A 15,880-nucleotide genomic window follows, 5' to 3' on the forward strand; every position below is an offset into this window, starting at 1 on the left:
ACATCATACCCAAAACATACTCTAAGAAAAGGGAAAAAAAAAAGTTTAATATTAGTTTCTGATGGTATAGATATACCAACACCTTAGTCACAGTCATATCCCCTGTAGATTGTGTTTCCTTCCTCAGTGAATTCTTTGCAAACTTTAGGCACCGATAATAAGCACAGTGAAGAAGAGCAAAGGCTACAGCTTTTAGTACTACATGATATATGAGTACATAGATAAGAAGAAAACATTCCAAGTATGCACTTGAAGGTAAATAAAAGCCATTGTGTATGTCTTTGCATGAACAGTGAGGGCCAGCCAGTCTTGGAATACAAGATACAACAATCAGTGGGTTTACATGGGCAGTTGTAATTGGGAAAAAAGTCTTTAGCTCGATTAGGCCAAAGATATGATTTAATTGGACTGACGTCATTGTCTCAGTGCATGACCAAGTTTAAAAAAAAAAAAAAAAAGATTCATTGACAGGAGAAGCCTGTGTCAGTGTGAAGGCTTGAAGACTTTCTTCCAGTTAATGATAGGAGGTTGTTGACCTTCCAGTCAACCCTCCAGAACAAGCTGACCTTCCAGTTGACCTTTAGTGTCACATAGCAACAATGTAGCAATAGCAAAACAATAGATAGCTACACGAAATGGAGAATTTGACAGTATGTATTTTAGTATTTCTATCTCCTTTAGCTGTGTTAACATGAATACTATCTCCTATTCTGTCAAAAAAAAAAAAAAAAGGTTCAGCCTTAGCATTTGCTGCCGTGATACATACCTCTTTAGCTTTGTGTTCGACATCCTGTGGTCAAATACCTGTCGGGTGGAACCTCTAACCTTTGGAGCATGCACAGAATGCCGAGACCAGTTGTTGGCCAACTAAAGCATTACAATCAATTTACTTTAGTAAACTGATTACAAATCACATTTACATGTGTCAGTCTGACTCGATGACAAAATGGACTTGGTATGATCAATCACACTAAAGGCTCATTTTACTCCCTTTACAATAAATATGTCCCTTTCAAACACTGCAACCATCACTGCCCACAAACTTCCATGCCTCCGTTATGTTGGCATAAATGTTAAGCAATAAATCCACTAGAGGGCAGCAAAGAGTCGAAAGTTTCTGTCGACAGCAAACTTGGTGGCGGTGGAGGAGGTCGTAATAATGGACCTGCTGAGTCAAAAGCTTAGGCAACAGTTTGAACTACCATAGTCTGTGAGGTCATTAAATACATCACCATAGGAGGACGGGCAATTCTTTTCTGTAATATTATTGATGAGAGAAATTTCTTCTTCATGTTTCACTCATAGACAGGTCTCTCTTGAGCTATTGGCTGCACTGCCCCAAAGATTTCTGGAGGTACTACTCCGTTTTCTGCATAACTTCTTGAAGACGTGCACAAATATGGACGAAATGAACACAGAGTACGGACAGACAGCTCCGTCTGTATCTGTTTTTAACGTTGAGCATAAATGAGCCTTAACATGTTTACATGGCGTTTGAAAAAGTCAATTTGTTGTGTCCATATGAAACCAAACTTTTAAAATACATGTAAACCCACTGACAGTTTAAGAGCAATCAGCCACACAAAAATCTCACTATGACAAATCTAACCTGCATTTTTGCATTTTTAACGTGAGTAGCGTGCAGTTTTTTCATGTTTGTCGAATTTGATGTTTGTATGTTTTGTATTTATCAAGTTCAAGACCTTTATTTGTCCCCGAGGGGCAATTGATTCTGCCGCAGTAGTAAAAGAAAACGTACCTATGTTGTCATCTCTGTCTTTGTTGTCATTTGTTGTGAGGTCGCTGATCAAGTTTCCCCCATGGGGATTAATACAGTTGTCAATAAATCAATGAATCATGGGTCGGCTGCCATGACAGCATGCTTTGTTTACACACGCACATTATCAGTCTACTTTTCCGAGTAGCCACCACCAAAGCTCAGATTGATGGCGGCATTCCTCACATCTCAGTTGTTGTGGCACAAAGAAGACTCCGCTTTGCTGGACATTGCTACAGAGCAAAAGACCAGGTCATATCGAATATTCTTCTCTGGAGGCTACCCTGCCCATCAAGAGGAAGAAGACCACTCACATTTCCAGATGTTCTGAGCAGGGATACAGGACTGACTGTGAATGAACTTGGTGTGGCAATGAACAACAGAGACCAGTGGAAGCAGTGCATGTCACAGATCTCGAGGGCACTCGAACGATGATGATGATGATTTTTGACACACTCCCTTGTGTACCCTTCATAAGTTATGTACACACAGACTGTGTGACACAGCACTCATTGCACTACATTTATATAACAGGCCATTACTGATGTTAGATATTTTGTGATGTTATTTTCCCCTTGTAGCTTTTGCTGTTACTACCTTTTCACTGTTAGCTTAATTCTTTACCAAATAAAATTGGAATTTGAACTTGCAACTGGTATTAATAGTTCTAGTGAAACATTGTATATCATTAGTTGATTACAAATAAGTTTGACCGTAAAGACAAAATTGGAACCGTGCACATAAAACACAAAAAACTACGAAATAAAAACTGAAAGTTGAGATTTTTTAACCAAAAATACTACATCATTCACAAGAAAATGAAACTTGCCATGAATGGCCACATACAATAACCAGTGAAGTATCTTTGATATGAAGTTAATCATGGCGGTGACATGTTGAATATTACAGCTGCCATGCCTTGTCTAGTTATCTAACACAAACAGTGTTGGCATTGGTGCTATTATATTCATTAATTAAATAATTTAAACTGATTAATCTGTGCAGAGGCAGGACCAGGTGGGAGTGGCTGTCTGCCTTTAGTCCACATTCAACCATCGTGATTGCATTTTCAGCAAGACAACACATATGCCAACTTATATGTCAACACAATCACTATGAAACTGAATACCTTCATTCCCTTAAAATAGCATTAATTATTGCTTAATCTACCTTGAAAGCATAGCAAATGACTTAATCTAAGTTAAGTGCACATTAAAATGAAATACAGAGCCATTCATTTGTAATGGATAATACAAGACCCCTTAAAAACAAAACCCCTTAAAAAGACCCCTTTTGTCAGGCCTTTAACAGCCTGACAAAAAACATCAGTGTTGTTTTCATCAATCTCAGTCTTAGCTGACGAACCGACGGGCATCCTCCTCTCTTTCCAACACACATGATGACTGTTATATTGGTCATCTGTGACTGTGAGCCTCCTGAGTCTTGCACATTTCATGAATACCATCAGCAGTATGTCATGCATTCCAGCCAAAAGCTCTTTGGAGAATGTTCATATGAATGGGAACGCCTGTTCTGTAGATTTCAGCTCTGTGATCTTAGAACCAAGAGTTCTCGGTAACACTGGACAGTAAGGGTACATGAAATAACATGAAATCATGCATGAATTGCATGAATTAATGCATCAATTAATATGCATGCATTAACACCTTGTGAATCACCAGGAACTTTTTTTTATTTATGCATGAACAACATGTTAATTAAAGAATCAACTATGATAATTATATCATCATGAATGACAATTTATTAAGCGTGATCATGATGTATTTTTTGTTTGCAAAAGAAATGGACCATTCAACCAAATCCAACCCACTATAACCTTGAGCACATAAAATCACAATAAATCAATAATCATTTATTCATCATATTTGTGGCCCTTAAAATAAATTCATCTTTATTATCTATCATGTTATCATGTTATGTTATGCAGCAATTACATGTCGCAGACAAACGTTCAAGACTGAATGCTCATGCACAATGTGGAGAAAAGCTTTGTGATGAGACCAAATTTGTGTTGTGTGGCTGCCAAACAGGGCAAAAGAATAAATCTATTAGTAAGCTCGTCCTTAGACTTGTCCATAGTCATTTTTGTGTACTTGTTTGTTTCTTGATGTGTCATGGTCCCTGTCTGGCCTAGTGTTTTCTCCTGTTGTCCACTTAATACCAGTGAAATAGCCTTTGAACAGCTCGTTTGTTTGTTTAGTTCTTTTTTTCATTTTGCTCCAGCCTGTGGCCTGTGTCTGGCATCACTGTGAAACAACAAAACTAAAGGAAAAGAAAATGAAAGGAACTCATCACTGTACTGGGTGTCTTTCAGGTGAAAACCTCACAGAACAACTACACATGTACACAGCAAGGCAAGGCCCTGAACTGATAATACATGATTCACAATCCATGAAAGTTGTTGTTTTTTCTTCTTTTTGTGTGTGTATGAAAAGAAGAGACTTGTAACTGACATTACATCTACACTAAATGCCATCCAGAAACAGCTATATGTATATGTCTGCTATATGTCTCTTCACAAAAAGCTAATCAGTAGATTTTTCCATAAAGGTGAAGACTGGAGGCTGGAGAGCTGACATTGGAATGGAGCTTGAAGAGTTTTTTGGCCTTCGTAGACCTCTGCTGGTGATCTGGAGCAGCTGCAACAATTCATTTCAATTCAATGATGCTTTCAGTCACTTTTCACACTTTTCACAATGGCCAGACCACTTTGCATTGTTAGCACTGCAGTCTATACTCTACTGACATGGCCTCACTAAATTGTGAAGGGAACTTTCTTGTGTAGGTGTAGGCCGTGGGCTTCAATTCACTAAAAATATCAGAAACTTGTGAAGCCATTAGAAAAACTGGTAGATGCATTGTCCAAGTGGAAATTTGTCTGTGACATGTGGCAGATACACTGGGCACCCAAAAGACCCAAAGATGGACATCAAGGGTTGCCAGTCATATACAAAATTAGATCAAATAAATACATAATGTACATTCTACCAGCACCAACACATCTTTGTATATTGTACAGATGTCTTCCACTTTCACCATCATCCCAGTATTCCTGCCAGACGGAATGTGCAAATGTTCCAATGAATGTCTTAGCTTCAGTCTGTAGGTCTACATGCTGAATTCTGACTTATTGGCCAGAATATGGACCTGCTCATGTCTCTCCACACCCACATGATCAGGCACCTAACAGAAACAAACAGATAAGCCATTCATTTCCATCGTGTAGATGACAATTTCAGTGACAATACTTCTACATGATGATCTGCCACGCAGATCATCACACACTGTTCATTCCCTTTTCTTCTGTCTACAAAGCCAGTATTCTTGCCAGTGTCCAGCGTTCTAGTGATTCAGATCCCACTTAGTAATATATGTATTTGTGGTTTCAGGTTAATTATTGTGTTTACAGCAGCAGAAAATTCCTAAATTTTAAAAGTGTATGGTGCAAGTCATCTCCGATATAGAATAATAGTCACCTTCTATCTGGGAGGAAACCATTCAGTATAAACTTGGCAGGATAAAGGTATTATGACTCTTCAAACTATTAATGAGCCAAACACTATCCTCAGCTTTCAAGAACTTGTCTTTCAGTATAATACTGGTAACCACTCTCTTCTATTTCAGAGTAAGGTCAGCCTGGGAAGCTTATAGTGTTCTATGGGGGTTGGATTTAAAAGAACATCCTGTTGTAAGTAGGATACAGGTACAAAACAGATAGTGTCACACATCTATGAAAATTTAATCTCCAAGAAATATATCTCTATTTAAGGAATGGAAGCTTGGGATAGGGCTGCATCTGAATTGGGACAAGACCTGGGGGATAGAGGGTGGTTGGGTTAAACAATCAAAATGTATTATACAACCTGTTGTATTGTCTGTAATTTGTTGGTGTTGCAATAAAAAAAAAAAATGCTAAGAATTTTTTCACAGACTGCCACGCTGAGGCGGATCTACGGGTGGGCCTGGATGGGCGTAGGCCCACCCAGATTGACAGCTTGCCCACCCTATCAGATTCAAGACCAAAAAATAAAACTAAATAACTAAATGTTTTAATGTCCTTTTTCCAACGTTTATTTTATGCTTGTTTACAAATATGCAAACAGGTATATAGGCTAGACAGCAAAAACAAAAAAGGAAGAAAAAAAAAAACTTTCTTGCGTGACTGACGTACTACGTCGCGCTACACGCTGTCAAAAGGCGGTTAAAAAAATAAACAAAATGAAATAACAGGCCCATCCAGAATTTTTTAGGCCCACCCATTAGCCATGTTCTGTATCCGCCACTGCTGCCACGATAATTACAATACACAGGTCAGACTCAATTTGTCCTTGGCCATGTGTGACACCTTGGTTCATGAAAGCAGCGCTGGTGTTGCACCTCTGAGTGCTATTCTAGTAATTTGTTTGTGGTTCTACCCAGTGTTTCTGTATTAACCTCTGCTTTGTGACGGAATTCGTAACCAGTGGAGTAGTGTATATAAATAAATATTTGTCTGCTTATTTATTATAATGAGAGCATGCAGTCATAGTTGAATCTGAGAGGCGGAACAGTGGTAGTAAAATGAATTTGGCAGAGTCATGAGTAGATAAACTGAGACAATACCACTGTTCAGAAGAGAGGCGCACAGCGGAAATATAGTCAAATGAGGCACCTGGTCTGCCTCATTTGAGAGATAAACGTCATCAGAGCAGAGGGATGGTGCAGTACAGTGTGTGTGGTGTGCTATTACGAATTTGTAAGCTTCCATTAGGGTGTGAGGATGGAGAAGACACGGAGCGTTGACCTGCAGACGGACACTTCAGAAGGAAGCCTGAAGGAGCTGGTGAAAAGCTGGTTCAGAGACACTCAGGCATCACTCATCATGCCCCATGGCAACTGTCCTAGCTGGTTTCAAGGCTTCACGTCTAGAAAGTAAGGAAGAAAGTAAAGAACTTTGCCACATGAACAGTTTGATGTAGAAGGGAATCTAATTATGATGCTACTTGTAGCTTTAGACTTTCCAATGCTTGACGTTTAAAGGTGGCATTAAAAGTTGTATTTGTTTAGCACCTGTGCTTAATGTTACAGAATAGGTATACTTAAATATTATAGTTATCTCCACTGAGTAGGTTATGTTTTCATCCTTGTTAGAAGTTTGTTTGTCGGCAGAAATTCTCAAAAAACTGAACCATGCAATGTGGGGGACAGAGCTTGATTACATTTTGGTAGTGATACAGTTGTGGGTTATACCCCATTAAAAACAACCATTTTTAGCTGTAAGTACAGTGATAGAGACTTCATTCCTAAGGGAATATTCACAGGTTCAAGAAGTCAATTTAACTTAAAATGGAAGTGAAACGAGTGCCTTCTAGTTGGTGTGTATGAGTCAGATAAAGAGAGAGGACACACAGGAAGGTTGTCAGAACATGACACTGTTATTTTTGTAACTAATTTGCCTGTTTAATCGCTTGTCTACCTCTCTGCCCCAGGGATGCGGAAGATCTGTTGAGAGATAAGACTCTGGGCTCTTTTCTCATTCGCCTCAGTGATAAAACCATTGGCTACATCCTCTCTTACAAGTGAGGAAAATTCATACAAATTAACACCATAACCAGTTCCATTAAATATCATTCTGCACAAACTGTATTCAGTTCTGAGAAAACACCTGCAGTATGCATTCCATTGTTGAAAGCTGAGAAGAAGTGTCTTTACACTACCGCTGTGCCTCACTGCCCATGCATTTCATCCAAGGGGAAACGACAGATGCCGCCATTTTGTTATCAACCAAAACCAAGGTGGACTCTTCGTCATTTCAGGAGACTGCCAGACTCACCGCAGTCTTGCTGACTTGATAGAGCACCACAAACTCAGCCCTATCCAGCCCTTTGGAGAATGCCTTACTTCTTGCTGTGATGACGTAAGTACTGGCCCTGAACCCTCTGCGTCCAGCTGACAGGGTGTGTACAGTACAGATAACAAGGGCACACACTTTCATTAATGTGAAGCACTTTTTTCAAAATAAAATGTTATGGAGGTAGCCAAACAGCCCACACTGAAAATGTTTTCAGGCGCCATCAGTAAGTAAATTCAACATAAATTTACACCTTAAAAAGGTAGCATTTTCAGGTAGATTGGCATAGAAAACAATAGATTAGGCTACATTTAAGTACAACACACAGTTTACATTATAATGTCAGCAAGTGCGCGATTTGTGGTGTTGGCATGTGCGGGACATGCAGTGGGAAGAACGATGTCAAGCACAAAATTCCATTTTAAGTTCCAGTACATTTTTGCACCAAAAAAAAAAAAAAAAAAAAAAAAGAAAGAAAGAAAGAAAAGAAAAGAAAAGAAAAGCAAAAAATAAAATACAGCCCCTCTGTTCAGTTGCATATATGGAATATTACCATGGAATAATCATATTTAGGCTTTCTTTAAAGAGACAATAATATGTTAATATGTTATGTTAAGCCCCAGCTGAAAATGCAATTTTCCGTTATCTGCTGAAACACTGCCATCCTACTACTGGCTTTGTCAATATTTTGATTCATTGATGTAACTCAAACTGATTCAGTGAGGATTTGATTCAAAGACTGGAGGCAGATAGAAATACAAGTTCAACATGTTGTAAAAGATGTAAAAAGATTTGCTTATGATGATAAAATTAGTCAATCCTGAGGTTAAAAAGGCCTGTCTTTTTTTTTTCTAATTATTATAGGTTATGACTGCTGCAGACAGCATATTGTGCCACGCATGATGAAATCAGGTCTGATTTTGGCAAAACTGAGAGGGATGATGCATCTTTGTACTGCGCTCTGGTGTCAAAAATGGCACTCAGTTAGTTTGATGGGGTTGCTACATTTTAAAAAGACTTTTTTACTTTGAAATGCCAGAACTGCTACACCACTGATCAAATTTTGTTCACCATTTTGCTTACTTGTAGTACAATCAATGATCAAATTTTAAAGCTAAAATGTCATATCCAAACACCACTGGCCTACTTCACTTCTTTTCTTGTTCAAGACAAATACCATGAGAATTTTGGACCTACATCTGACTTACACAGAAACAAATCATTTCTAAAATGGGGCTTAAAAGCACAGATTAACACAACAACAATACTGACTGTTATTTCCATTCCAGACAAACACAGGTGAGCTGTATGATGTAGTGAACTATGGAGCCAGAGAGAAGTCTGGGGTGAGTGTCCAGGCCCTGCTGACTTTATGGGACAAGAGGAGCAACTGTAACAGTCACCAAAGGAGTGACTGTGGGAATAAGCAAAGGATTCAGGAGCAAAATGAGTGTCCGGTTGCTCAGCCCCCTGCACTGCCGCCTAAATCTAAAGCCAAAAAGCTGACAGGAACTGTGTCTGTGGGCACAATACCGCTCTTGCAGGTATTATTTAAATTATAGGTGACTGATTACAGTTTCCTGTAGATATTGGAAGAGAGCCTAGCTACAGTAGCTATTCATACAATATCATCATCATGGAAAGGAACTTGTTCATCACAATATTCTGTTTAGTGTAAGGTGGAAGTCAAAAACTCATTCAGAGATGTTGAAATAATTGTCGGTATTGGCAAGGTTGTGTGAGAAACTTATGTGGTAATGTGGTATGAATGTTTATGCTTATCTGCTTACCTCACTTACTGTGTGTGTGTGTGTGTGTGTGTGTGTGTGATTGGGCACAACTGCTGAAGTGTTCATAAGATTTATCAGCACATCTGAAACTATACAAGTTCTTTTTGTCACATGGGAGAGACAGACAAATGAAATCTTTTTATCACACTACTCTATTTATGTTAAACACACTTCTGTTGGACTAAAAATACTGCAGTGCCTTTATAAGAAAACTGCCATTCCAAACTTTACAAAAACGTAAACTGATCAGATGATATTTTGAGTCTGACTCTTGACTCTGTTTTATAAGGCACATAGGTGCTACTCTTAAACTCCTACTGATATAGACTGATTTTTTGATTTTCTTATAACTATTACTTTTATTGGTAGAGTGTTTTTTCCGCCAAATTTTTAAAAAGATCATCTTTGTTAGATAGATGCGGGCTATAAATATGTATAATCAAGAAGGCAAAAAATGGAACAAAATGAAACTACGATTATACTCACAGTCACACCAGATTTAACACTCAAAGCCGTTCAGAACAGGATCTCTTGATTTTCCTTGATGAACCAAATTTTAGTCAATCATTAATCTTAACAGGGTTAAACACTGACATCCAGTTGAGAGCTAACTTGCATCAACCAATATATGTGACCAGACTGAAGCTTAAAACCACAATGGCTGCCGTGCTTCTACAGTTTATTCTATATTAGGGTTAGACCAATATATCAGTTCGCCAATATCAACCATTTAAGAGTGAGTCAGCTCTAAATCACATAAGACAGGAAACTTCTGCTGCACTAGTCTCTAGAGGTTGAAACTTTCAGGCATGTTGCAGTTTTGGTCACACGCATTCAGAGATGTCAAGGCTAGTATTTTTCAGCAGATGTCAATGGCAAAGTACCTGCTGTGACATCACTGGATGCGGCCGGAAGTGGTACATGACTGAAAGTTTCAAACCTAGAATACAGTGCAGTTTTCTTGAAGTTTTCTGCTAGTGCTGGCTCACTCTTCATGTTGCCCCAATTACAATAACAATTACAGTTCGCATTTCGCAGACACTTTTATCCAGAGCGGTGTACATAAGAGTTGGGTTTTTAGTTGGGTTTCTTCTCTTAAAGACTGAGAGGGACTCCGCAGATTGAATGGAGTTTGGTAGCTCGCTCCACCACAGACGAAACACAGAAAAGAAGAGTCTAGCTAGTGATTTAGGGCCTTGTTGTGCTTGCAGCACCAGGTGCTGCTCCATGGTGGAGTGAAGTGGGCAGGAGGGAGTGTAAACCTGAAAGAGGGAGTCCAGGTAGGTAGGACAAGTTTTGGTTGTTGCTTTGTAGTGTCCAGGAATTGAATTTGATGTGGGCAACAACTGGGAGCCAGTGGAAGGATATGAACAGTGGAGTGACATGTGGCTGGTTGTATACCAGATGCACTGCCACGTTCTGGATCATCTGCAGAGGCTTGAGTGCACCCGCTGGGAGCTGTACCACTAAGGCGTTGCAGTAGTTGAGTCAGGAAATCACAAGCACCTGTACCAGGAGTTGTGCTGCATGTTCAGGTATCGTCTGATGTTCCTGTTGTTGTACAGGTCAAATTAGCATGAGAAAGCCACGGAAGCCACATGTTCCTTAAAGGTCAGTTGGTCGTCAATTATGACTCCCAGGTTTCTGGAAGATTTTGTGGGGATGAGCTGTGTAGAATCTACTTGGATACTGATTTGCTGTTGTACAGAGGGATTGGCTTGGAGGATGTGGAGCTCAATCTTTGACAGGTTGAATTGAAGGTGTTTTTCCTTCATCCATGCTGAGATATTAGTGAGGCACACTGATATTCATGCCAAGACTGTGGGGTCGGCTGAATGGAATGATAGGAGGAGCTGGGTTTCGTCAGTATAAGCGTGATATGAAAAGCCATGTGAGCGGATGACTGCACCAAAAGAGGCAATGTATATTGAAAAGAGAAGGTGACCAAGCACTGACCCTTGAGGTACCCCTGTGTATGAGCAGTAATAGTAGCAGTAACACTTCCCCTCTCCATGATACTCTGAAGGATTTCCCTGAGAGGTATGATTCAAACCAGCGAAGGGCAGATCCTGAGAAGCCAAGCTCAGTGAGTGCAGAGAGGGGGATCTGGTGTTAACTGTGTCAAAGGCAGCTGATAGGTCAAGCACAAGCAGGACAGAGGAGGACTGACCGGCAGCTCTAGCTGATCACACTGTTTCCACTACAGACAGGAGTGCAGTCTTGGGAAAGTGTTTGTTTTTGAGGCCAGACTGGTTTGCATCATTTAGGTAATTCTCAATGAGAAATTCAGAGACTTGGATAAAGACTGTATGCTGAAGTGTTTTGGACAGCAGGTACAGGAGTGAAACTGGCCTGTAATTTTCAACCAGAGATGGTTAGAGGGTAGGTTTCTTTAGCAGTGGGGTAACTTGGGCCTGCCTAAAAGCTGTGGGGAACACACCCAATGTGAGTGAGGAGTTGATGACGTGTGATTGCAGGGGTAAGTGTGGGTGAAATGTCCTGCAAAAGGTTGGAATGAATAAGATCAAGCGGACAGATAGCAGGATGAGAATCGCGTATAAGTTTGGAGACTTGCTCCTTGGTGACATTGGTAAATGAGAGGAATGGGGGCCCATTAGCTGGCAGGGGCATACTGAGTTGGTTAGGCTCAGAAAACTGATTACTGTTGGCAGAAACCTTTTGATGATTTTTTCCTGATAATAAGTGGTTTTGGAACTTTATTAGTGAGAGGCAAATGCCAATATGAGAGTCTGATAATTACTGAGGTCAGTAGGACCTCAGTAATTATCTCTGGATTTGTGTCTTTTTCTCTCAGACGCTTTAGGTGCTGTCTGAGAGGTGGTTAGAGAGCAACAGAGTATGTCTGTGGCATCATTGACATGGATTGAGAAGAATTCATTATGAGGGGGCGTGGTAGCTGAGACCTCATTGGAGAGCTGAGTATGTGTGAAGGACCGGAGGTTTCATCTGAAGGAAACCTTTTGTGGCAAAGCATGAGGATGTTCTGGTATGTTAGCTGTGAATTGATTAAAGAAGTGGTCTGACAGAGCACGTGGAGCAGTTTCGAGTGTGTGTAGGGGCGGTGGAGACCTGTGTGAGGTCAAATGATGACAATAGTGAAAGGAAGTCAGCTACTTGAGGTTTGTCAAGATATTCATGTCTTCCATGACAAAAAGTGGGGTGCCATCTTCAGGAATGGCTGAGAGTAGCATGTCTAGTTCGACTACAAAGTTCCCCAGTAGCCCTTGCGAGGCATTTATGACAACCACAATCAGTTTAGTGAGAGTGGTAACCATGATTACATGGTATTCAAAGGATGAGTAATTGCACAGGGGAAAAAACTTAGTAAATTTCCACTATGTGCAAATGAGTGCACTTACCACCTCCTCACCCATTGAAGCATGTGAGCGAAAGCACAGTCAGCTGAAAGCTCAGCTGGTGTGCCTGTGTTTTCTGGACGGACCCAGGTTTCAGTCAGGGCTAGTATGTGAATGTTATGTAGTTTACTACTGCTTAGATAAGTTCTGTCTTATTTACAGAAGACTGACAGTTCCATAAGCCAAAGGAGAAAGAAGTGGAAGTAGGTTACAGAAAGCTTAGGTTTAGGCATAAAAAACCTTGTTAAGATTAGGGAAACCTTAGGTTTAGCCATAAAAACAACTTGGTTAAGGAATACTCCTTTACCAAACTGAGACAGGATGTTTCAATGCCATTTTCACCCTTATACATCCAGTGGTTTGGTTCCTATGGGTAGCATTTTGTGTTAGCTTAGCATAAAGTCTTGAAGTCTATGGGAGTCATTAGCCTGGCTCCATCTGAGTGAAAAAATAGACCTCACAGCAACTCCAAAACTGTCTTAAGACAGTTTTCCCATAACTTTATCCAAGTAATTTTGTTTCCCAATCCTAACACTGATCCTGACACTGATGTTTGATAAAAGCGAGAAAGACAAATGTGTCTCATTCTAGCTGAAGGGTGCCTTTGGCACTGGCATTAGACAAGAAAGGGGCGTGACCAAGTTGCAGTATTTGATGACTTAGGAATATGATGACCACAGCTACATAAAAACTGTCTATCAAACCTGCAATGAAACTAACAGGCCTTAGAAATCAGATCTAATCTAATTATGACTAGAATCATCCTAGCTCACCGCTGAGTTCATGGATGACAACCAAAGCATTAAGTGGAGGAGAATCACTACAACTCTGCTTGAATATTACAGGTTATCAAAGATAGCTAACCCACTAGCAATTATTATTATTATTATTATTTTAACTACACCAATCATGATAGGTTACAAAAAACATGCAAAAAGGTAAAATCTCAAACATGCTAACACATGAGAGGCAAATGATGATGTGACTTCAAAGGCCTAATGTAGCCTTTAAAAAAAAAAAAGTTTCTCTACTCTTGGTTTCAGTATACAGTTTTAGTGTCCTGTCATGATCTAGGTGCTGTTTCATAGGCTTTTCCAGACTGACAACAGTGAAATTCTATTAAATATTTGTAATCTTGAAAAGGGTCACTTTTAAAGGACACTGTCAGTTGGTCGCCTTGATGACATCTACAGTTATAAATAAACCATATGTTCTCTTTCTTTGATATTTCCTGTCATAGGTCACACCTCAAGTACCAAAAAGAGGAATTCCGCTGAGCCACTCTCTGAGTGGATCTCTGCCTGACAAGACGTCACACTCCAGTGAAACCCAGTATGCCCATATCAACCTGAACCAAGCAGACAGAGTGAGTGGGAATACAAACCCAGTGCAAACAGATGGCAAGGTTAATTCGGACAGAGGGGAAGACTTATCTTTTAACACCACTGACACAAGCTATCCTGGGGACCTAAATTACAGCACTGCACCAGGCACCACATACTCTGAGCTGTCACCGGTTGAAAACAGAAGCAAGTCTCTACCTCGGCTGCATAAAAGTATGGAGGACGAGTACTCCAATAAGCTCAGCAGCCCCTCTTTTACTGCATCAGTGTCGCAATCACCCACTCCACTCAAGAGGGTCACCTGCCACACTTACTCACTCGATGACCCCAAGAACAGTATGAGACATGGCCAGGTCCTGCCAGAACACCCAAGTGACACACTGGAGCAATTGAAGTCCAACCCGCTCTACCAGAGCTCTGACAAGCCCAGGGCGCAGCAGGGAGATGGCATGTATGCTGAGGTTTCCCAGGGACCGACGGCTCTAAGTCACCGGCGCCCCGATGACACCTATGAGCAAATTCCTGAGGGCACAACCATCCAGAGCAACACCTATGAGACGCTGGATGACATGAAGACCAAGAAGTCAAAATCCACATGGGGGAAAAATGTAAGAGTCTGAGAACAATCAGAGTGAGTTCTTCATGTTACTGACAGTAGAACACAGTTGTGCCCATTTTCTTACACTCAGTTTTCTCTTTGCAGAATATCAACTGGAGGTGGTTCCTTCCTGAGTACAAGAAGAAATAAAAGCAATGTCTGGCAGGCTAATTTTGTATTCAGATACAGAATCTACTCTTTGATATTTGTTTATTGCATATTTACAGGTAGACTATGGAGTTTGAAATGGGAGGGCACACCACTTTATTTACTAATGTAATGGAAGAGTTTAAGGGAGAATAAAACCCCTCAGGTTCATAGTTTGAGCTCTGGATGCCAAGGCTGATAACCCATGGCATTAATATAACACTTTTAAATGTCTTTTAAACTTAATATTTTGATATCACATGTCCGCAAAAACATAAAAATGGAGTGAATGGAGCTCTTAGTGAAATCCTTCTCTTATTTTTGGTTGTGATGGGGTAAAAGAATTGTGCTAAACATGAGGCATGTATAAGTTAAATTTGTCAACACTTAATTGGCATTCATCTTTTTTTTTTTTACCCTATCGCAACTAAATGGTGTACCCTCCCAACTACTTAATCTGCCTTTCAATGAGAAAGTAAGTAAACAGAGAAAAACAAAGACTGAATAAATGTTTTCGTGAAGGTAATCTGTGAAGTAATGAGCTATCTGTGATGCCAATTTTTTTTTTTTTATTCAAACATAAATGCCACTACATATTATATTACTCATGAAATGGTTGTCACTGCGCATCATTATACAATATACTATTTAGTCCTTTTCCTTTTTTTATTTATTAACATTTCATATCTGTTTTAAACTATGAAAAAAAAATGGTCTCAGGTTTTCTTTGTATGGTTTCTTGGTAACTTCTATGTTTTATCTGTGTGCTGCTGTGTCTTCATCTGGTTAAATAAAGCTTTAATAATACTTTAAAAATGTATGCATTTTATAAATTATACTGCAGCTACAACAACAACTACTGCTACTACTACCACTACTACTACTACTATTACTACTACTACTACTAATAATAAAATAATGTTGTCTTGAATCATTATTATTTAAAATTATTATACAGTAGTAGATTACTTAAACTCAGATTACTGTGATTAGATTG

The 15,880-nt window shown here is 39.7% G+C and overlaps 1 protein-coding gene across 1 annotated transcript; it reads left to right on the forward strand.

Moving 5' to 3' along the window:
* The first annotated feature begins 6,557 nt into the window (after positions 1 to 6,557).
* On the forward strand, positions 6,558 to 15,334 carry LOC115380414 (SH2 domain-containing protein 7-like). The gene is made up of 6 exons (XM_030081593.1): positions 6,558 to 6,709; positions 7,267 to 7,356; positions 7,529 to 7,694; positions 8,918 to 9,172; positions 14,036 to 14,746; positions 14,842 to 15,334. Exons 1-6 carry the CDS (start codon positions 6,558 to 6,560, stop codon positions 14,884 to 14,886), a joined length of 1,419 nt encoding a protein of 472 aa, XP_029937453.1. The 3' UTR covers positions 14,887 to 15,334.
* Positions 15,335 to 15,880: the final 546 nt, after the last annotated feature.

The sequence above is a fragment of the Myripristis murdjan genome, chromosome 3, assembly GCF_902150065.1.
Source record: "Myripristis murdjan chromosome 3, fMyrMur1.1, whole genome shotgun sequence".
Lineage (NCBI taxonomy): Eukaryota > Metazoa > Chordata > Actinopteri > Holocentriformes > Holocentridae > Myripristis > Myripristis murdjan.